Source organism: Lacerta agilis, chromosome 14 (genome assembly GCF_009819535.1).
Source record: "Lacerta agilis isolate rLacAgi1 chromosome 14, rLacAgi1.pri, whole genome shotgun sequence".
NCBI classification, from domain to species: Eukaryota; Metazoa; Chordata; class Lepidosauria; order Squamata; family Lacertidae; genus Lacerta; species Lacerta agilis.
Window position 1 is genome coordinate 49,279,311 of NC_046325.1, and position 22,665 is coordinate 49,301,975.

The 22,665-nt window shown below is 43.2% G+C and overlaps 1 protein-coding gene across 1 annotated transcript in view; it reads left to right on the top strand.

Annotated features, from left to right (window-relative positions):
* EPB41L4B (erythrocyte membrane protein band 4.1 like 4B) overlaps positions 1-22,665 on the top strand; it is an 82,561-nt gene that overhangs the window by 45,505 nt on the left and 14,391 nt on the right. Inside the window, 6 exon segments of the mRNA XM_033169221.1 lie at positions 7,056-7,160; positions 10,398-10,440; positions 11,982-12,060; positions 15,738-15,785; positions 20,450-20,502; positions 22,213-22,333. Coding sequence (XP_033025112.1) covers positions 7,056-7,160; positions 10,398-10,440; positions 11,982-12,060; positions 15,738-15,785; positions 20,450-20,502; positions 22,213-22,333 — 449 coding nt within the window.

The following is a 22,665-nucleotide window of genomic DNA, read 5'->3' on the forward strand; positions in this document are numbered from 1 at the left end:
CTCCTGTGGAATTAAAAGTATGCATGGGGGTTCAGCGTATTTTGAGTATGCTGAATTGCATTTTGTTCAGTAGGATGTGTTGTCCTTGGGAGCCACGTCTGGAATTATATGTTCACGTTACTCTGCACACTTTAATTAACTTGAGAAAATCTGTGCATGCCACAGAAATTAGCAAATACCATGTAAGTAATGAGAAGGGCCCAGAGGGCTCTGCTTGGCAGCCACAAAATTCTTGCAGACTTCAGAAGTCTTTAGCACCTGTACTCCTTCTGCCCCCAATGACTGAAGTACAAGGGGTATATTTCCTCCCCGCCATCATGCACTTAGTTTTAGGGGAAATCTAGAAGCATGAGTTGTTCTCTCTAGCTGATTTTTAGATACTTCAGAATTTATTACTCATCTGAGAAAATCATTCTCTACATAACTTAGTTAAGAGTTAGATGCACAGAGCTACTGGTGTTCAAGTTCTGTGACTGTAACTTCTCAAGGCTTGTAAAACTGAGTTAACCCTCAACATAATGCTGGAAAATGTGTCTTTTGCCCTCCAAGTCAGTCAACAGTGTGAGTCATACTTTGAACTTTATCAGGCAGTAATCTTACACTTTTAAAATTGCAAATTCATTACAGTCATCTGTGCTTTATGTGGAATAACAAGCTCAACAGGGTTCTCTAGTCCAGCTTGTGGTTACTCATTAAACATGCAAATCGAAAAATATTTCATAACTCTAGATGAAGCAACTGACATTGTTTTTTGGGGGGCGGGAGGTATTTGAAAATATGAATATGAGTTTTCATGCCTGTCTGTTTATGTATATGTATCATATATAACTAGGATTAACTTTGAATCAGAGAATTTGAAAGAGACCAAAGGGTCATCTATTCCAACCCACTGCAGTGTAATATATTACCCACTGATACAATCAGAGTCCTCGACCACTTGCTACTTTGAAATCGGTGGGAAGACAAACTCAGTGGTGAACTGCAAGATTCTCAATGGCTTAAGATCTGGTCCACTGTCTCTTTAGGTCTGTGTCTGCTAACATTAGGGATAATTTTTTGAAGGTGGTCCACTGCTGGTTTTTAAACTCCAGTCCAACTAGCTGAGATCTAGTCCTCCTTATGTTCATGGGATTGTAAGGTACTACTACTCAATCCCCCAGAGCCTGTCTTTGCATGCAGGGAGGGTTTGAGACCCATCAGCTACCCTCACCTGGTCCAGCCAGCGTTTCCTGTGATGGGGCCGCTGTCATATGCTGACAGCCTCTGGGAAACACTGGTGAGAACGCAGCGCAGAGTAGAGTAGAGACCAAAGGTGGACAGACTACCCCAGAAAGAGCACAAAATGTCCCCCACCAGTGGTACTGCCCTTCCCCCCACCCCATACACCCCCTTTAAGTTAAAATAAATAAATCAAAAGGCCAGCAAGCAGCAAAGATATGAATTCATGATCCTTCTGTCTGGTTTTATTCATGTGGTGGTGGTAATTTTTATTTTTTCTTCAATTTAGTAGCATAGGAAGGGAGGGTGGGGAGGCGGGGCACCTGGACAGCACCCTGGGGCTGCAGGGTGCCCAAACCTCTGCATCCCTCCTGGGCACCCTCCAGCAGGCCCAGGGCTGCCTGAAAAGTTTCACGGGGTGTGCCCCCGGAACGCAGCTGGGGCGCTCTGCAGGCTGGCACACACCAGCCGCATCCCTGCGAGGTGTCCCTCCCAGGCCCTGCAAGGCGGTGCGCCTCACACTGCTTTTTTCAGATGCGCAGGGGCCGGTGCATGTCAGGTGCTTTCCTCCTGGGAGGACGCATTTGCTCGAGTGATGCCCCCTGCCCACTTGGACCACCTGCCTCCATGGCACAAGCAGGGGGTGCTATGCCAGTGCTCCTGCCTGCCTTCTTCCCACAAAGAGCTACCAAGAAGGAACTGGGTACGAACCTCAGGAAAAGAGGGGAGAGAAGGCAGGCAGAGCCCAGGGAGACGGGTGCCCTTGGGGATTCAGCGTGCAGGTCACTCCTTCTTCCTCACTGTTACTAAACAAACACATTCAATGAACAATTTACCATGGAAATGTAAAGCGTCTTAATACAAAGGATGACTTAATACAAAGGAATTAATACACATGTCTTAATACAAAGGAATTTCAGAAATAGACTGGAAAGAGAAGTGGCTGAATTGCAAATAATCACCAAACTTAAAACCATGGAGAGGGCCTGGTCTGAACAAAGACATTGGATTCTTATCTCATTATACATGACAAAGCTATCTTTAGCCATCTCACCCCTTGCTTTTTTCCTGTAAGACCAATTGCAGTCCTTAAGAGTCGGCAACAGGTTTTCCACACCTTTCAGCTGATCACCCATTCCCACCCCCTTCTGAGTAATACCCCTCCCCACTCCCTCACTATATTAAGGGTCTGGTGACTTCTGTTTCAGTGCATCTGAAGAAGTGTGCATGCACACGAAAGCTCTTACCAAGAACAAACTTAGTTGGTCTCTAAGGTGCTACTGGAAGGAATTTTTTATTTTATTTTGTTTTGACTATGGCAGACCAACACGGCTACCTACCTGTAAAGAGAACCTTCCTGATCAAGTTGTTTTTGAGGAAAAACATTGTGCGGCCCCTCAGGCGCCCTCTGTGCACAGCCACCCCCCAACCCGGCTCCCCAGAGCAAACCACCTGCAGATCTATTCCCACTCCAAACATTCTGTCACTGAACCTCTTGGAACTTAGCCTTTAAGAGGTAAGGGTTGGTTCTGTGTATATAAATTTGATAATATCTTCTCATTAGAAAAACTGCCCCAAATAATCTCACGGAAACCTCTTGTGAATGGATGAATGGGATTCATTTACCAAAACACTGCATATAAAGGCTCATGTTGCATGTTGTAGTTGTTTGTTGTTGTTCAGTTGTGTCTGACTCTCGTGACCCCATGGACCAGAGCCCGCCAGGCACCCCTGTCCTCCACTGCCTCCCGCAGGTTGGCCAAACTCATGCCAGTTGCTTCGAGAACACTGTCCAACCATCTCATCCTCTGTCGTCCCCTTCTCCTTGTGCCCTCCATCTTTTCCAACATCAGGGTCTTTTCTAGGGAGTCTTCTCTTCTCATGAGGTGGCCAAAGTACTGGAGCCTCAACTTCAGGATCTGCCCTTCCAGTGAGCACTCAGGGCTGATTTCTTTAAGGATGGATAAGTTTGATCTTTTGCAGTCTATGGGACTCTCATGAGTCTTCTCCAGCACCATAATTCAAAAGCATTAATTCTTCGGCAATCAGTCTTCTTTATGGTCCAGCTCTCACTTCCATACATTACTACTAGGAAACCATAGCTTTAACTATACGGAACTTTGTTGGCAAGGTGATGTCTCTGCTTTTTAAGATGCTGTCTAGGTTTGTTATTGCTTTCCTTCCAAGCAGCAGGCGTCTTTTAATTTTGTGACTGCTGTCACGATCTGCAGTGATCATGGAGCCCAAGAAAGTAAAATCTCTCACTGCCTCCATTTCTTCCCCTTCTATTTGCCAGGAGGTGATGGGACCAGTGGCCATGATCTTAGTTTTTTTGATGTTGAGCTTCAGACCGTATTTTGCGCTCTCCTCTTTCACCCTCATTAAATTTAATTGCATAATTAAAAACAAATACTTATTTCCTGATGAATAGCCTTTGGACTATAATTTAACTTAAATAGAAAACTATCTTTAGAAAGATTTCCCCCCCAAAAGCATTTTATTTAAAAAACAATCTGATTTTTTTAAAAAAAGGTTTTTTAAAAAATCTTTTTTTTTAATTTAAAAAAATCATTGATTTTTATCCACCCTGGTTAATAAAGACCCCAATTTTTTTTCAAATCTACCCTCCTTTCCAGATGTTTGGGTTGCAACTCAAAATCACTTCCTACCTTGTGAATTCCTCATGGAGGTTGTTTGGCTCCGATGAATAGTATTTGATTCGAAAGTGCAACGTATATGGTGGCCCAACTATATGAAGAAATGTTTTTAAATGTTAAAAGCCAGAAGCCGTGCAGTAACTAATACAATACTTCTTCTATTCTAATGAACGAGGGAGTTTTGTGAAAGTGCTGGAGCCTTTGGTGTGAGCAGGGCTGATGTCACAAAGGCTGAGCAGTGATGCTGTCACAGGCAGACTAAGCAGGAGAGGGGAGCCACAGCCAGCACTGCTGAAGGAAAGAGCAGAGGTGGCCATGGACAGAGAAACAGGAGCCGGAGAGCTGAGCTAGATGCAATTGTGGCAGCTGCGCTTCTTTCATCACAGATTTGCTGGGGGGGGGGAGCAAAAAATCTGCCTTAGTAGCATTTGGGAGCAGCCCCTCCGATTCAGATCCACCCTGCCATTCCACTCACTAGTCATCCAAATCTGACCCATTAAATCTGAAGCTCCCTCTCTACCCTCCTTGACTATAAATCAAGCCTGCCAAATTTCAGGCGGGTCCATTCAGTGGGGGTTTCTGCAGGAAACCTTTTATTTAAAAAAGTGGATTAAAATTGTAGGCTATTTCCTGATGAATAGCCTTTTGACTGTAATGTAACTTAAATAGAAAACTATCTTTAGAAAGATTTTTGCTCCAAAAGCATTTTATTTTTAAAAAATCCAATTTAAATAAAAAAAATGATTTAAATAAAAGAAATCTGATTTAAATCAAAACAAGAGCTTCCTACCCTTTGCAGCAGTGGTGTGGGAGGGGGTGATAGTTTCTTTTCCACATTTGGTAGGAAGTTCTTGTTTGTGCCAGCTTCCCCATCTGTGACCTGTGCTCTGGTAACCTCCAGGTTGGATTACCGCAATGTGTTGTAGTGGGACTGCCTCTGAAGACAGTTTAGAAACGTCAGCTGGTGCAGAATTTGTTGGCCAGGTTGTTCACTGGGGCAAGGCGGTTTGAGCATGTTACACTGATCCTGGCCCAACTGCACTCATTGCCAATTAGTTTCTGGACCCAATGCAAAGTGCTAGTTTTGGCCTATAAAGCCTTAAATAGCTCAGGATGACAATGCCCCAAGGACCGCCTCTCTCCATATGGAACAGACCTGGACCCTGAGATCATAATCGGAGACCTTTCTTCATGTGCCTCCTCCATGTGAGGTCGGGGGGGGGTTGGCACTCCCCATTTGTGAAATGCTCTCCCCAGGGAGGTTCGTCTGGCGCCTTCATCATACCTTTTTAGGTGCCAGGCAAAAACGTTCCTGTTCAACCAGGCCTTTGGCTGGTCAGTATTCTACAAAGTTTTAAATGTATTTGTGGGAAGGGGTGTTATTGTTTCATTTCTGTTTTAACTATTTTGTGCATTTATCCTATAGTTTTATCTTGTGGACTGAAGGGCAGTACAGTATATTAATTTTGATGGTGATAATAATAAAGTATTTTGATTTTAAAAACAAGCTTGAAATGCATTGAACATTCAGAGCACACATATATGCTGGGCTGTTCATACTGATAAAAATATGAAGTTGCGGTGCTAGGCCTCATAGTAAACATCTGTCTTGCATCAGGCTGCATTTACACTGCCACAGTTTTAAGGCTTGTGGTAGTGTGATTTTACAGAGTTCTTTCATTATGTCCTGCTATTGATAGGTTGTATCGCAGGTTTGCAATGATTTTTTTCTCAGGCTAATAAGGCTTAATTTTGTCAGTACTACTAATTATATATCGTTAGAGTTTTAATGAAAATTGAGAACCTCTCCCTTTGTTCCTGGAAATGCGCTATCTCAAAGGCTGGTGAGGATTTTTTTTCTTTGAACTTGGTGTTCTTTGATAGCTGACCTGCTTATAGGGACTAGCTTGAAACATAGTGTTTTAGCTGACAATTGGTCCTTTCGTTAACCTTAAAAATGTGTGCTTCATATTCTTTTTCATAATTTCCATTTATGCCACCCTGTTCAGATGCCCTGGCTTTTGTATGAGTGTATGTGTGAGCGTGCAAGAGAGAGAGAGAGAGAATGTGGACTGTATTGCTTTAGAACACAGAGAACACATTTGAATATTCCTTCATTTTTAAAATAAAATTAAAATCACAATGTAGGAAACCAGATGTCAACAAAGCATGCTCTTGATATGCTGGTTTTCTAACATCCCTTCCTGGAGAGTTTTGACCTGTTCACTTACTGCTTTCTGGGGAGAAATTCCAATTCAGTAAGAGGATCTAATGCACTGTAACATTTATTTTGAATGTTTAAAAAAACATGGTTTCAGGGACAGGCCGGAAAGTGGTTTCATTCAAGTAAGTGGCAGAGCCTGAGTTAACTTGTGATGGAGATGCATATTGAAACCACTTCAATTGCTCTGGTGGATGATCTGCACCAGGAGGAAGACGGATGGTTCATTATACTGGATCCCTCAGTAGCTTTTATTTATACCCTTGACCATGGTATTCTTCTGGATAAGTTCTTGGGCTGGGGACTGGAGACACCATTTTTCTGTGATTTTCCACTCCTATCAGGAGGGCCAGTAACCTTCAGTCTGGATTACTGCAATGCACTTTATGTGGGGCTGCCTTTGAAGAGAGCCCAGAAATTGCAATTAGCCCAGAACACAAACAGGGACTGGACAAAGAAATCTTACTTTGCCTGTGTTGGTCTTAACGTTCATGGCTTAGGACCCAAATATTTATTGGACTATCTCCTGCTCTCTTGATCTGTCCACTTCCTGAAAGTACCGTCTGGCACTTTTTGCGAGGTGCCCTTGCCTTCTGAAATATAGCGAGGAGCGACCAGAGAGGATGCCTTTCCCTTTGGTGGCTCCTGGCCTTTGGAATGCCTACTTCAAGTCCAGACCTTCCCCCCCCCCGGCATTTAAGAACTGCTACTGAAAGCATCTTTTAACTCAGAGCAGTTTGCTTTTACTGTCTATTTGAACAGGCTGTTGCTGCTTCAGTGGCTTTAATTTTCTGTATTAGCTTGAGTTTGTTAATGCTGTGGCACTTTTTCTTCACTACCTTTCTGTTAGCTGAAAATACAAAATTATGTTGAAGTTGTCAGATGTGTAAATAAATATTGTTTGTATGAAACATGCATGTAACTATATTTCCTCCTTTTTACATAATCCTTTCTTGTAGAAACATGCAAAAGGGCAGGATTTATTCGACCAGATTGTGTACCATTTGGATCTTGTGGAAACGGATTACTTTGGCCTTCAGTTCATGGACACATCCCAGATTTTGGTATGTAAATGGCCTTTATTTTATGGTAATTATGGTGTCTAGAAGCATATACTAAAAGCTCTGATAAGGAAGAGCTTGTTTATATAATGTTGTGTGCCAGGTAGACCATTGTTTCTCGACTAGGTCAGAAAACTGGCACAAGTTTCAGAATTGCTCTGTGGAAGCTAGTGTGTCTTTGATCCTTGGGTCTGGCTCTTGTGCCAATAAGATACATCTTGCATTTAGAGGTATGAGAAGCATTTTTACATCCTGGCTGCATTCTACTGAGAGAGGGTATGGGATGCTATAGAAATGTATTCTTTATTAGCTGTGTAGCTGTGTTTTGCATATTTCCTCCAGTGGGATGTAAGAAGTCAAATAAGTACCGTATTTTCCAGCGTATAAGGTGACTGGGCGTATAAGACGACCCCCCCCCCCGCAACTTTTCCAGTTAAAATATAGAGTTTGAGATGTACTCGACTACAGATTCTCCACCCGGCGTATAAGACGACCCCTGACTTTTGAGAAGATTTTCCTGGATTAAAAAGTAGTCTTATACGCCAGAAAATACAGTAGTACAAGAATGAAGCCCAAGAGTAGGGATTCAAATCAGGAAGAAAGTACCGGTATGTCATTACAAATCTGCTCTCCAGGACCCTCCACCTAGTGGGGGAAGTGATGAATACTGCTAGCACCTCCCCACCTGAGCAGAGCTTGCTTGTTTTCCTGCAGATATGCGAGACCGATCCGTGCTCTGAGGCTCACTCTTTTTCTCCCTTTTTGCTCCTTGCAAAGAAGCCTTCTTATTAACTGCATGGTGATGGTGTGGTGGTTTACGGGGATCTTTCCACCAATGTGTGCTCCCCTTTCATCTGCCTATCAGGTTACAGAGAGTTTTGGTAGACAAGTTACAAAGGAAAAGGTATAGAAATGAGGTTGAGGGCTAATCTGAGCTATGTTACGTGGGATGGTTTTTCACTCACAACTGGAGGCATTTCAAAATCAGCTTGAATCTGTCACTTTCAAGATCTGCCAGGAAGTCATATGTGACTTGGGGCAAATCTACATCTTCAGTAGATAAACAAAGTACAGCTCTCTTCATGACAGAACCATTTCGAGTAGTGCTTTTAGCACACATGCTTGGAAGACTTGTTTGTGTCATAAACTTCCTGCACGTTGAACAACTTTTGTGTCAAGGAAAGGCGTGGCAAAATATGAGGGTGAACTGAAATCCGTCCACAGTGTAATGGCTTTGGCAGACCCTAAAGCTTCCCTAGCATGTCTCTTTTGGGGTCATTGTGGCTTCAAGGCTGAGAAATTGCACCCACACAAACTAGCTTTGAGTACAGAATAGCTCTGTTTCTTCAGCAAACTGAATTGCCCTTGGTATCAAATGGAAATTGTCCTGGCAGTTTAGAAGACTTGGTGCTTAGAGGGTAATCTGAGAATATCTGAAACTGTCACTTCCAAAATACCGTACTAGCTTCTTTCTGAATAGAGAAGTCGTTTCCTCGAGTTGCAATAACATTTTTAATTATCAGGCTTCAACTCTACAGAGGAAGAAATCAAAACACTTGGGATTCAATTTGTATCATCTAGCAGAGATGGCACAATAGAGATTTGCCAAAGCCAGAAGTTGCCTGAATTATCCATGGCTTCTTTTTTGGTAACTGAAGTGACAGTGTTCTCTGAATGATTAACAGCAAATAGTTGTGCTCCTCCCTCCCTGGGTGAATTGTATGCATTATCTTAAAGGAGATCTTGCAAAGCACCTCCCATCTCTCAAAGGAGCAGTTTGTGTTAAAAGTGAAACCCCCCCCCCCCCCATTTGAAGTGGCTACTTCAATTCATTGTTTCCTGAGGCTGTTTCCTCCTCCCTGTTGTCATGCTATTTTAGTGCTGTGTTCTGTGTGTTCAGTTTTTAAAATAAATAAATGCAAACACACCTATATTTCATTTCATTTATATTACAGTATTTACCGGTATATTTATTTCCCCTTTTTGGGTGAGATTTATCTATTGAGATTTGAAGAGGAGCTCATTGCACAATGAGAATGGGGATTAAAAAACAAACAAACCAAACCAAAAACATTTGGTCTCTTCCTATCTAATGTGGATGGAGCTTTTATCCACCAGGCAACCTCACTCTGCTTGGTCCAGAGGCTGGGGAGGCACCGGGGATTGGGCTAGTATAGGTGAGGGAAGTTGGGGCAGGCACTCAGCCCCATAGTGGCTCTTGGCTGCAACCAAGTATGCAAACTGTGAAAGGACTCCCTATTTTTGAAGCTTTCCCAAGGTAGATTTCCCTTTCAATTCTCCTGTTTTTGAGGGGAAGGCTTTACATGTTTCTCAATACAACTTCTGATCACCCCCACTTCCAGTTCTAAGCTGGGGTGTGTAGTTGGGCTGCAGCTCACATAAGTCCCAGCCAACGTAGCCAATGGCCAGGGTTTGTGGAAGCTTCAGTCCAACAACATGGAGAGGGCCACAGGCTTCCCCACCCTGGTTTAGAGTGGGAAATGGGGGTGATCAGTAGTTGTACTGAGAAACCTGTAAACCCTTTTCCTCACCCATGCTCTAAGCCAGGCATGTCCAAAGTCCGTTTCGGGGACGTAATCCAGCCCGCTGGTCGGTTTAATCTGGCCCCTGTGGCAATTTATTTCCTGGGGTAAAATCCTCAAAAACCTTGACAACATCAATCCTTAAAAAAAGGTCCTTCGGTCGGCCCTCACGGCCCTTCACTTCATCAAATCTGGCCCTCTTTGATAAAAGTTTGGACACCACTGAGTCAGTTCAGTACCTCTCACTTATCATACCCGCATGTGTCGTAAGGTTATTTTTCTTTTTAAAAGAGGAAATTGAGCCTCCTCCATCCCTTAACAGTTGTGGCGTATAAGGTTCAGCTCCAGACATTACCCAAGCCAGCTCCAGACATTACCCAAGACATTACCACATCTCTCAAGAAAAACAGGACCGTGGAGATGGTGCTGTTGTTCTGGATGTTATTAGATTTTTCTGTGGTGTAAAAAGTCAGAAATGCAGGGGATATGAAGGATGGTATTATTCCATGGTGTTCTGTACATGCCACATTTAAAAAGTGCAGTTATTCCACTCCAAATGCTTGGTGTGGAAGCAGCACATGGAAATGGTGCAAGGGCTTATTGAACATGGTATTCTTTGTATGTTTCTTTCTGAACTATTAAAAACAAACAGAGTTCTTCCTTTTTTTAAAAAAACAACAACGATTTCTTTTCCTAGCACTGGCTAGACCATTCAAAACCCATTAAGAAGCAAATCAAAAGTAAGTATGGTGAATCTAAATCTTGAGTTGGGTCGTTGCTGAATATTTCATATTTTTCAAATTACATATTCACGTTGCCCACTATTTGCCATGTTGCTCACTAGTTGAAATGTGTTTGTGTAAGATCCCTAACCACTTTCCCCCCTCCTGATACTGCCTCTTTCAGTAGTTTTCTCTTGATCAGATTAATGATATGCTATTTGGTAGTTCCCCATCTGGGACCACAATCCAGAGCTGATGAAACTAAGCAGGTATGAACTTGATCACCGTTGGCCTGATTGAAGTCCACCAAGAGCTCTTGATTAAGTTTGATAAGGGCTTTCAGACTGCTTTCTGATAAGCAAGAATGCAAACTTCTGATTGGCTTCGCTGATCCGAGCACTTAGATCCTGAGTGTGAGAGGTCCCTGGTTGAATCAGGCTAATCCTGGACTAGCAATGGACTGGCAGTTCTGTAGTGAACTGCACCTCTGCTCTCTTACTCCGTATTTACTGAGTATTTGAAATGTCCTGTGTTTCTGTGCTCTGTTGATAGTTGGATGTGGATGTGGAGTGAATATACACCGGAAGTGTAATTTATATGCAATGTAAATGGGCACTGAGATGAGCCCCTTAAATAAAAAAAATTACACTGCTTCTTAGAGCACTTTACCACACACAAATTTTCAGTAAAGGCATTTACGATAGAGCACCTACCTAAGTCTCCCAGTTGAAGCATATTTCAACCAGTGATGTTCATGATCTGTATTTCTTCTTCTTTAGCTCTTACCACCTACGGTCCCATCTGTCCGCCATTGTTCACTTCCTGCTTTCTCTGCCCATTCTGTCAGTGTTGCCCTTTCCTTAAGCACCCCTCCATCTTTCTGCTTCAAGCTGTCGCCTCCTCCACTCCACCTATACTTTTCTTAAGATAAAACAAGATGTAATAGTAGCAGCCCAACTTACTTCCTGTACAGCACGGAGTCCACTTATGCCGAAGGGCTGTGCTGCCGTCTGAAATTTCACCATACCTACAGTTTTAATTCTCCTTTTAAAATAAAAGGTTTCCTGCACAAACCCCCACTGAATGGATCCCCCTGAAATTTGGCAGGCTTGATTTACAGTCAAGGAGGGGAGAGAGAGGGAGCTTCAGATTTAATGGGTCAGATTTGGATGACTAGTGAGTGGAGTGGCAGAGTGGATCTGAATCGGAGGGGCTGCTTCCAAATGCTACTAAGGCAGATTTTTTGCTCCCCCCCCAGCAAATCTGTGATGAAACAAGCGCAGCTGCCACAATTGCATCTAGCTCAGCTCTCCGGCTCCTGTTTCTCTGTCCATGGCCACCTCTGCTCTTTTCCTTCAGCAGTGCTGGCTGTGACTCCCCTCTCCTGCTTAGTCTGCCTGTGACAGCATCACTGCTCAGCCTTTGTGACATCAGCCCTGCTCACGCCAAAGGCTCCAGCACTTTCACAAAACTCCCTCGTTCATTAGAATAGAAGAAGTATTGTATTAGTTACTGCACGGCTTCTGGCTTTTAACATTTAAAAACATTTCTTCATATAGTTGGGCCACCATATACGTTGCACTTTCGAATCAAATACTATTCATCGGAGCCAAACAACCTCCATGAGGAATTCACAAGGTAGGAAGTGATTTTGAGTTGCAACCCAAACATCTGGAAAGGAGCATAGAGTTGAAGATAAATTGGGGGGCTTTACAGTGGCTTTACAGGGTGGATAAAAATCAATGATTTTTTTTTAAATTAAAAAAAATTTAAATCAGATTTTTTAAAAAAATAAAATGCTTTTTGGGGGGGGAAATCTTTCTAAAGATAGTTTTCCATTTCAGTTACATTATAGTCCAAAGGCTGTTCATCAGGAAATAAGGATTTGTTTCTAATTATGTAGCATGAGGCTTTAAATGCAATGTTTAATTTTTTTGGTAAATGAATTCCATTAATCATTCACAATGTCATGCTCTTCCAGAGGTTTCCATAAGATTATTTGGGGCAGTTTTTTCTAATGAGAAGATATTATCACAGAGGCTTGTTTTTGCAGTCCTCAAAAGTGTGAATTTGTGTCTGCAGAGATAACATGCCTTTTTTCACAGGAAAAATGCTATAAAATAAACATACAGAGTAAAGGAGAAAACCTTAATCCCATTGTTCCTTTGCAAATTTATATACACAGAACCAACCCCTTACCTCTTAAAGGCTAAGTTCCAAGAGGTTCAGTGAACAGAATGTTTGGAGTGAAATAGATCCGCACGAGTAGCTAAGTGTGAAGCAGTGAATATCAAAGTGAACCTTGTAAGCTGAGTACTCCACAAGTCTTGGGATCTTTGTGGAATAATTGTGCAGGTCAGTTGCATATCTGTGCAACTCAGACTTGAGGCAAGTTCTGAAGGTTCTTCAGGGCTGGCAACCTCTTCCCAATCCCACTGGGTTCCAACAACTGCACTGACACTTAACTGTACAGAATAGGCACCTGAATGTAGAAGCAAATCCAAAAGGTTAGTGGTAGAAATAGTAACTGGGATCTGTAAGTCCTTGGCAAGACCTTGAAGTGCTTGCAGGTTAACTAATAAGAGTTCACTGGTTCCAGGCCCTTCTTCCCAGGGCTCGCCTGACATTGTCCAAACAATAAAGTCTCTAACCACATCAGTTAAGAAACATGGATACATATTCTAAAAAATATTGTTTCAGTTAAATAAATTGTTTAAATAGTTATTAAGGAAATGGTTATTTTTCTCCTTCCAATAAAGTACAGGAGAAAAATTGTCCAAATATAAACAGTTAACTTATGAAACCTCACAATAATTTCATAATTATCTGCCTATGTATTTCCAGTAGTATAACCAATCAGTAATGTTTGATATAACTGTAAAAACTACTTTGAAAATTTATTATTCCAAAAAATGAAACCTTCCTGTGGTTGTAAATATTAAGATTATACCAGCAAGAATGAGTTGTTCGTGGGGGGGGGGGGAGATTTAAATCAAGTCTTACTGACTAGTGATTTAAATTGATTTGATTTGATTTAAATCAAATCAAATCAAATCCACCCTGTTATTAACAATGTTCTTTTTAATAGAGTTATGTGCAGCTTTTGCCTAAATGTGTGTTAAACGGGCTGTCACCAAGTATGGGATTTTTTGCATTCTTATTGAGTTTGGTGTCTGTAGGGACCACGTTCATGGAAAATTGACAGAATTTAGCAATGGTTAAAAAAATCTTTGCTTAAGTGACTGTATCTTCAGAATATCAAGGACTTTTTCATCTTAACTATGGTTAAGCTTCACTGTAATACCTTCTTTCTCCCTAGTTTATCTGTGACGCTAGACTCTATGTTCATTAAACGTAGACACTGGGAATAACTAGCCACTGCCAACAGCTAAGGAGGGCAGCTCTCAGATCTCCTTATCTTTCACATGGCTAAAGGATGCTGGGTCACCATCTGTATCAAGAGAGTCTGGTATCCAGTTTCTTATAAGATTTTGATTTATTCTGTCCTACGTAGTCTCTGGAAAACACACAAGATGCTGTCTTGTCCTTCCTGCATTCTGTAATTCTGAAACTGGAGGCCAGAGGTTGGTTTGGATGGGATGGTGCTGGTCCCTCACGACAGAGAGCAAGGATCACACTTGCCAGATAGGAAGGGTCTTGTTTCCCTCTTTAAAGGGATGGTGCTTAGTTTAGTACAATCATTCACTCGCTCTCATCTGCCTGAGAGAGAAAAATAACCTGACTGATGGGTTTTCTGTCTGTCTTCTCCAAAGACAGGTAATCCACCCCACCCTGGTCTGGAGTCCAAACCATGAGAGAGGCATCTAGGAGTGGCATTTTCAGGTCAGGTCATGTTGGAAAAGGTGATACAGTAGCATTCTCCCTACCTAGTTTCAATGTGCTTGACTTTTCCCTCACTAGCTCCCCATTTAGTACACTGAGATGTCTCCTAGGTTCTGGTTCCTTATAAGAAAACTTGGATACCTCTTGCCTTACCCAGCATCCCCTACTCCTGCAAAAGCTGTCAGGGTTTGAGAGTTGTCCTCTTGATTCACCTGGAATGTGAAGCCCCTGGCTCATCTCCAGTGAAAGGGTAGCAGCAGCTGGCATGGCTTGGTTGTTCATTCTTTCTTCTCTGAGGACCTAGCTAGCTAGAGTCTAACTGGCCCAAACAGAAACCCAACCCTCCCTATTCACTCGCCCAGAGACCCAGCAAGTGAGCAGGCAGTGCAGCAGATGGTTGGACAGAATCTCCTCTTTCCCCACCTTTGCCTGATGTACACCTTCTTTTTCAGGAGTGTGGGTAAATATTTCTTACTTCTTCCTCAGAGCCTGGCTATGTTCGGTTTCTGAAAGAGAAGGGAGGGCCAGATTTGGCACACCAGGCCTTTCCTTACTTCTTTAACCAACCAGTAACTTCATTGTTGGATGAGTAGGGCAGAGTGGGTATGTGGAAAGAGCTGCAGTGCTGTGTTCCTAAACTTGTCAAATTTGATGAGCATTTAGCTTTAGGTTTATGCAAGTTCCTAACGTTCTGTCACACTGTAGCACACAAAAAAAGCAGAGGAGTGAGAGGCGAAGAACCTCCAGATGATGTTAAGACTCCAACTTCTACCATCCTTAACCACTGACTATGCTGGCTGGGACTGGTGGGAGTTGGAGACCCATGATATCTCGACGGCCACAGATTCTCCATCCTTGAGCTGTGCCAATAAGAGTGGGCTCTGTCACCAATGACTGCCATTGAATTCTGTGGAGCAAAGTAAACAGACTGCTATCTGGGACACACCTGAAAGGCCTGGGCCCTTGAAACACAGTACAGAGTCACTTTCTCTGCATGCAGATAACCTGTCACAGTGGTTGGCATTTCAGTAGTAAAATGATAAAATAAATTGTGTGCTGTTATGGTGAACTGGGGTTCTACAGTTGGACTTCACAGCTTTGGGGATACTGGAGGCTGCTGAATCTCCTCAACATCTACTGGAGTAATAGGAAAGGGGTGCTTATTCTGGCCCAAAAGTTTATATAACTAATTGTTACATAACAAGGTCAGTAAGAAACTTCCACGAGTGGAATAAGTTCTTCTTTCCAAGAACATACGAATCTTCCAGAAGTCATGGAATGCAGGCGGTTCACACACGACTCTGAATAATACATTTGGTTTTTATTTGAAGTGCCTTTTGGTGTGGGTATGAGAACTGTTGCTAGGACCTTTTAAAAAAGTTGTGATCCAAAAGGCTTTTATTGTTTTACAGGATGGGGAATTCTTGGGAAAACATGATTGATCTTTTTTCTTTTTCTTGTGTATTTGCTAGGTACCTGTTTGTATTACAACTACGGCAAGATGTTCTTTCGGAAAGTACGTTCCTATTTTTCTTTTTGTATTTCTGAACCTGAGTCCCATTTTTCAGGAGGAGATGCTCAAAGTGAAGTGTATCAATTGAAAACGTAAACCTAATAAGAGAGGAGAACTCATTCTTAATCACTCAAAGCACTATCATCACCTGACATAACATTTCATTAAGTAATAAATAAGGGTGGCTAATCTTTGTTCCTCCAGATGTTGCTGCACTCCATTCCCATCACCCCTGACGTCCATGCAGACGGGATGAGTGAGACCAGCAACATCTGGGAGCCATGAGTGAGCCCACCTATGCAAAAACACTTCAAGTCACTTGACAAGAGTGAGGAGCCTGCTCTTGGTCCTCTGTCATTCTCAACCAGCAATATGGGATGACCTGGGGTGATGGGAACGGAAGACAAAAGTGTTCCATCTTCTTCTTTTTGTGTGTCTGCATGTGTCCATATTAAGTAACTTCCCACACTCAGATGGCACTAATCTAAGCTAAGATGAAGGATGGTTTGCACATCACTGCTCTGCATATTGGGGAGCAGGTGGCGCTGTGGTCTAAACCACTGAGCCTCTTGGGCTTGCTGATCGGAAGGTTGGCAGTTCGAATCTGCATTACAGGGTGAGCTCCCGTTGCTCTGTCCCAGCTCCTGCCAACCTAGCAGTTCGAAAGCACGCCAGTGCAAGTAGATAAATAGGTACCACTTTGGCGAGGAGGTAAACAGTGTTTCTGTGTGATCTGGTTTCCGTCATGGTGCCCCATTGCACCAGAAGCAGTTTAGTGCTGCCTGGTCACATGATCTGGAAAGCTGTCTGTGGACAAATGCCGGTTCCCTCGGCCAGAAAGTGAGATGAGCAGCCGCAAGCCCATAGTCACCTTTGACTGGACATAACCACCCAGGGGTCCTTTACCTTTTTTACCTTTATATTGGGGGTTATTGTTATTATATTAATTGAATTTATATACTGCCCTGTCTCAGGGCGATTCACTGAATAAAATCAAAATATATAACCACAAAAATACATAATCAAAACAACAACAACAACAACAACCCAATATCTCCACCCCCAAAAACCACATTTCAAAAGGGCATAGGATCCTCACAACATTTAAAAGTATGGCAATTAACAAACCTGGACAAGAGCCTCTCGTTGAAAGACTATGATCTCAGAAATGTCTGCAGCACTATTTATTGGCAGCCAAATTGGCCGGGTGCCTTTCTGATACAAAGACAAAAATAGCTTTGAAGTAAGAGTGGAAGGAGGGGAAATCTTTGGTTGTTGAGCAGATGTAACACTAGTGGCTTCATCTTTCACAAGGGAAAGGCTGTATCTAATGCTGCAAACAAGTCCTCTTTGCTGAGTTCCATCTTCTTTCTCCTTGGTGCTGTTTCCACTGATGCACTTCCACCAGAACATTGCTTGTCCATCCCAAGGCCACCATGGCTTTCTGGATCAGCCTCTTGTTCAGAGTCTGTGTATCTGTCTGGGTCTAGAAGGATGCTTGGATGAGAGAGCTTTATTCAACAGTAAAGACTATATCTTTACTGGAAGTGATGTATGGAAGTGAGAGGTGGACCATAAAGAAGGCTGAAGAATTGATGCTTTTGAATTATGGTGCTGGAGGAGACTCTTGAGAGTCCCATGGAAGGGAAGAAGATCAAACCTATCCATTCTGAAGGAAATCAGCCCTGAGTGCTCACTGGAAGGACTGATCCTGAAGCTGAGGCTCCAATACTTTGGCCACCTCATGAGAAGAGAAGACTCCCTGGAAAAGACCCTGATGTTGGGAAAGACTGAGAGCACATGGAGAAGGGGGTGACAGAGGACCAGATGGTCGGACAGTGTCCTCGAAGCTACTAATATGAGTCTGACCAAACTGCGGGAGGCAGTTGGAAGACAAGCGTGCCTGGCGTGCTCTGGTCCATGGGGTCACGAAGAGTCGGACACGACTGAACAACAACAAAAGGCTATATCATGAAGGCTAATAATAATAGAAATGTGTTTTTACTTCCATCTTTCCACTAAAAAAGCCCTCAAGGCAGCTTGCAAACACAGTTAATAAAATATAAAATGCAAACAATAACTAAGATAAATTTTAAAAACCATAACAAAATACAAAAAAGAAGAAGAAAGAAAGAAGAGAAGAAAGAAAGAAAGAGCAGTCATGGCCAGTAAATATTGACTGCTATTATATGCTTAAGCAAATAGGACGAATCATTCTGGCATCTAAAAGGTGCTGGTGGTGTGCTTAGGGGAAGTGCTATTGCCTGTCAGGGGCTAGATTGAGGGGGGCCACCCCCCTCCTCCTGAACCCTCTTGAGAACAGGACAGTATAGATTTAGAACTGTGGTTGTAGAAGGACACAGCTCAGAGACGGCAGAGGGGAAATGCTGGGAAATAATGGGAGAGGAACAACAGAAAGAAGAAACACTGGGGCAGAGATAGCTGACAGACTCCGTGTCTTTGGAGAGCATTCCTGAGCCTCCCTCTCCCAGGACAAGGCATGCACTGAGGGTAGTAGACAGAAAGCTCAAAGGCAGAAAGCTCAGATTAGCCGGCACAGGAATGACAAAGGATAAGAGGGACAGAGGGGCGTTGGGCTTTACTCGGAGCAATGCCATTATAGAATAAGGACTACATTCCTTTCTCTCTTTCTGTGAATACTGAATAAATCACGTGGTAAGGACTCTTCGTGTTTATCTGCTTTTTGGCTGCCACCGGGGAAGGGACTAGATTCCCTGAACCTTGACATTGCCTGAGGAAAGGCATGCTTTCTGGAAGCCATGCCCCTACCAACTGTTTGAAGGAGGCAGCAGCTTGGCAAGAGCCTCAGATGAAGATCTGAGTTGACAGACCAGTTCAACGGAGGAGAAAGCAGTTTGGATAGTGCAAGTGAAACCTGGTCCCTCTGTGTTACAATCAACATGAATAGCAGATGTCATCCCAAATGGAGCCTGTTCACATGCCTTTTCTAACTCCAACTCTCTGCTCTAAAATATATTTTGAAAAGGAAGTGATACCTTAAAAAAAAAAAAGCCAGTGGAAGTTTAACTGGTTTCCACCTGTATCTGATAAAAGTGGAGAGTTTTGCAGAGCAATCCTGAGTGTATTTACAGTCATACCTCTAGATACGAACGCTGTGTGTTGCGTTCGTCATGGGTTATGAATGCGCCGAACCCAGAAGTACTGGAAGGGGTTACTTCTGGTTCAGCGGTTCGTGCATGCACAGAAGCTTTGCACATGCGCAGACGCGGCACTTCAGGTTGCGCGCTGCTCATGTTGCGAACGGGGCTCCAGAACGGATCCCGTTCGCAGCCAGAGGTATGACTGCATTCCCATTCTGCCCAGTCAGATACACAGCATGCAATCCTAACCAAGTCTATTCAGAAGCAAGTCCTGCTGAATTCAGTGGGAATTACTCATAGGTAAGTATGTTTAGGATTGCAATGCACCTTTCTCCCTTGTAAGAGCTCATTTATACTTTCCTTTGCTCCACGTTTCTAGGCACAGGGCCAGGCTTTCCAGGTCCATGTCCGAGTGGTTTGGGTGTTTTTTTTTGGTCCCAGCGCTTTCACCAGGAAAACCCACATTTTACCCCTTAATTGGAGCAAATGGTAATTGGGTTTTTCTGCCATTTGCTCTGATCATTGGCAAAATGCAGCTTTGGCCAGTGGAAATCTTGGACCTGTGACTAGAGAGCACAGAAAGGGACCCTTTTTGATTGGTTAATTGTTACATGGAGTGTGTAAAATCCTTTGAGGGACTTCCTTCTTCCTCATGGAAATAAAGTAACATGTTATATTAGCAGCTAATAGTAAGTATTTCACCTGTCGTTTGAAAGGGCATGAAAAGCTCTTGCATGCTAAGATTAGGTTTGGCAGTGGTTACACTATTATGCATGTAATTATTTGGTGTGGGGGGGGAGGTCTGAATAACTGGTGCAATAGGATTTTGCTCTGTTTCCAACCCCCTTTCCATAGAAGGGAAACATGAATCAGGGACCATTAAGTGGGCTTGGCAGGTCACCCTCACTTCTGATCTGGCAAGGCATGTACCTGCTGTTTAACCAAGCTTGGCTCTACAAGGGTGCTAAATCCGTCTCTGAGTTGCACTCCTTCATCCTGTCAGTGGGAGCTCAGATGGCCAAATGATTCTCTACATAGAACAGTTTCCTGCACATAGAAAATTAGCATAGGGAGACGGCAAGGGCAAAACCTTTCCCCCTCGAATGCTAGTTTTCTGTGTGCACCAAGCATAGAGTTAGCATCTCAGCAGAAACTAGGCCTCACAAGGTAGTGGAAGGGGCAGGGGTCTTGCATGCTCTGGCAGCCACAGCCAAGGCCAGCCAAAAATTATTTAAGCATTTCCATACTCCATGGATATGGAGTTCATGGATGTGGAGTTTTAACATTGCAGGAGAACTCATAAAAGGTTTTTTTAAATGGTTACACTTGTAACTACTGTAATTGGATTGTGTATCAAATTGTTTGCAGTTGGCCACCTTGAATATCATTTAAGAGAAATAATATGAAATATTTTAATTAATAAATAATAATGCTGAGTTTAATTGAAGGAAGGGGTTACGCTAACCCTTCATAATTGATGGAGGGGAGGGAGGGCTTATTTGGGGGGAATTATTGTTGTTTACTGAAATATTCATACCTTTCTTTACAGATTGAAATGCCCTTATGAAACAGCTGTAGAACTCTCTGCTTTATGTCTCCAAGGTATGTCCCTTACCAACCGAAGTCTGATTGAAGTGTTGGTTGCTCATTCACATATGGCCGCCAAAGGCCATGTGTCAAAGCTATGGTGGTGCCTGGAACTGCTGCAGACAGAGTAGACCTACATACTGCCTGTTGAACTTTACTTGAACTAAACTTAAAGGGGGGGGGGAGTAATAGGCTCCATAGTTCTTGTCTTCCTAGAGAAGGCAGTCTTTCTCTTTCCCAGTAGCCTTTGCCTGTCAGAAAGTCTGATGGAAACCCTTCTGTGGCCTGTGAAAACTCTCCCATAGTTACACGTTAATTGCTGACGGGGACTGACAGCTAAAACTCATGTATGTATGTATGTATGTATGTATGTATGTATGTATGTATGTACCTGTATGTATGGCTTCAGTTCCTGTCCCAAATCGCTAACCATGTTTCTATGAAACAATGCTTTCACAGAAATAGTAAATGGCTTTGTTGTAATACTTAAATTTGTTCATTTGAAATAATCTGAATTGGCTTAGTGGAAACAAGAGAGGAGAATACACACACACACACACACACACACACACACACACAGACAGACACACAATGCCTATAACTGTTGGGATAAAGAATGAATATTGCTACCAAGGAAATTAAGAAATTATCTGTTCATAAAATCCAGGGACGCGGGTGGCGCTGATGGGATGCAGGTGGCACTGTGCTCTAAACCACTGAGCCTAGGGCTTGCCAATCAGAAGGTTGGCGGTTTGAATCCCCGCGACGGGGTGAGCTCCTATTGCTCAGTCACTGCTCCTGCCCACCTAGCAGTTCGAAAACACTTCAAAGTGCAAGTAGATAAATAGGTACCGCTCCGGCATGAAGGTAAACAGCATTTCCGTGCACTGCTCTGGTTCGCCAGAAGCTTCTTAGTCATGCTGGCCACATGACCCGGAAGCTGTCTGCGGACAAACACTGGCTCCCTCGGCCTATAGAGCGAGATGAGCGCCGCAACCCCAGAGTCGGACACGACTGGACCAAACGGTCAGGAGTACCTTTGCCTTCAAAATGCAGTTGTTCTGGAGATCTTTCAGATAAGAGGAAAATGTGATGTTCTTAACATAGTTGCTCTTTTACATTCTCTGCCCACCTCTTAAAAAGAGATCCTTGCATTCAAAAAATGTGTAAAGTAGGCCACCCAGACACACGCAGCAGAGCACCCAGCAGGGGCGCCCCTTGGCACCTTTGCATTTGGTACATAGAGCTCTTTTGTACAAGGGGGCAGGATCCAAATCAACTCGTGTGTGCAAGGTTGAATGCACAGCTGGTGTGGCATGGCTCCTGGGCACATGAGCAGCTGGGAGCATGGTGACTGAGTGCAAACCTGCTCCCTCCCTTAGCATTCGAGGGATGTTCTTCCTTAGGACAAGAGGTTGTTCCGCTTAATCCAATGGCTTTTTTCAAGTGAAATTGTTTATTTATATATGTTCTTAATACTCATAACAAGTCCAGGAGTACCCATGATTTTGTGTTACAAATCTGAATAATACCTTTCCCCACAGATCAGAATATCTATATGCTAACTTTCTCTGTTGCTTATTGCTCTCTTGCTCTGAATTGGTTTAAGCTGGAAAACTTTAATGGAGAAGGTGTTTTCTAGTAACATCTTAGCTTGGAAAAGATAGTACTGTTTATAATCTACTTTGATGCGGTATCTTATTTGGAATTTTCAACTTTTGACAGCTGAGCTTGGCGAATGTGAGCTCCCTGAACACACTCCAGAACTTGTTTCAGAATTCCTATTTACTCCTAATCAAACTGAAGCAATGGAATTTGAAATCTTTCAGAAGTGGAAAGAATTCAGGTATGGTGGGAAGATACCTGATTTTATCTGCAGTTTAGCATGTGATGAGAGAGAGAGAGACCAGCAAAGAAGTGAATTGAGCTCTCCGCCAGAACTGGCTCACCCAGTGTGTGCAGAGCCGCAACTCTAGCCTCCTAGCAGCAGCTTGCCCACGAGGCAGACTGAGGAAGCCCCCAAGGGCACCTGCCCACCCCTGCTGCTGCTGGATAAGAGAGGAGAAGCAGCCGCCTTCCCCCCCCCTTGCTTCTCTCCTCTCCCAGGGAAAACCTGCTCTTTAGCTCTAAATCAGAGCAAATGTCAATCTGGAAAAAAAACTAGAATTGCCATTTGCT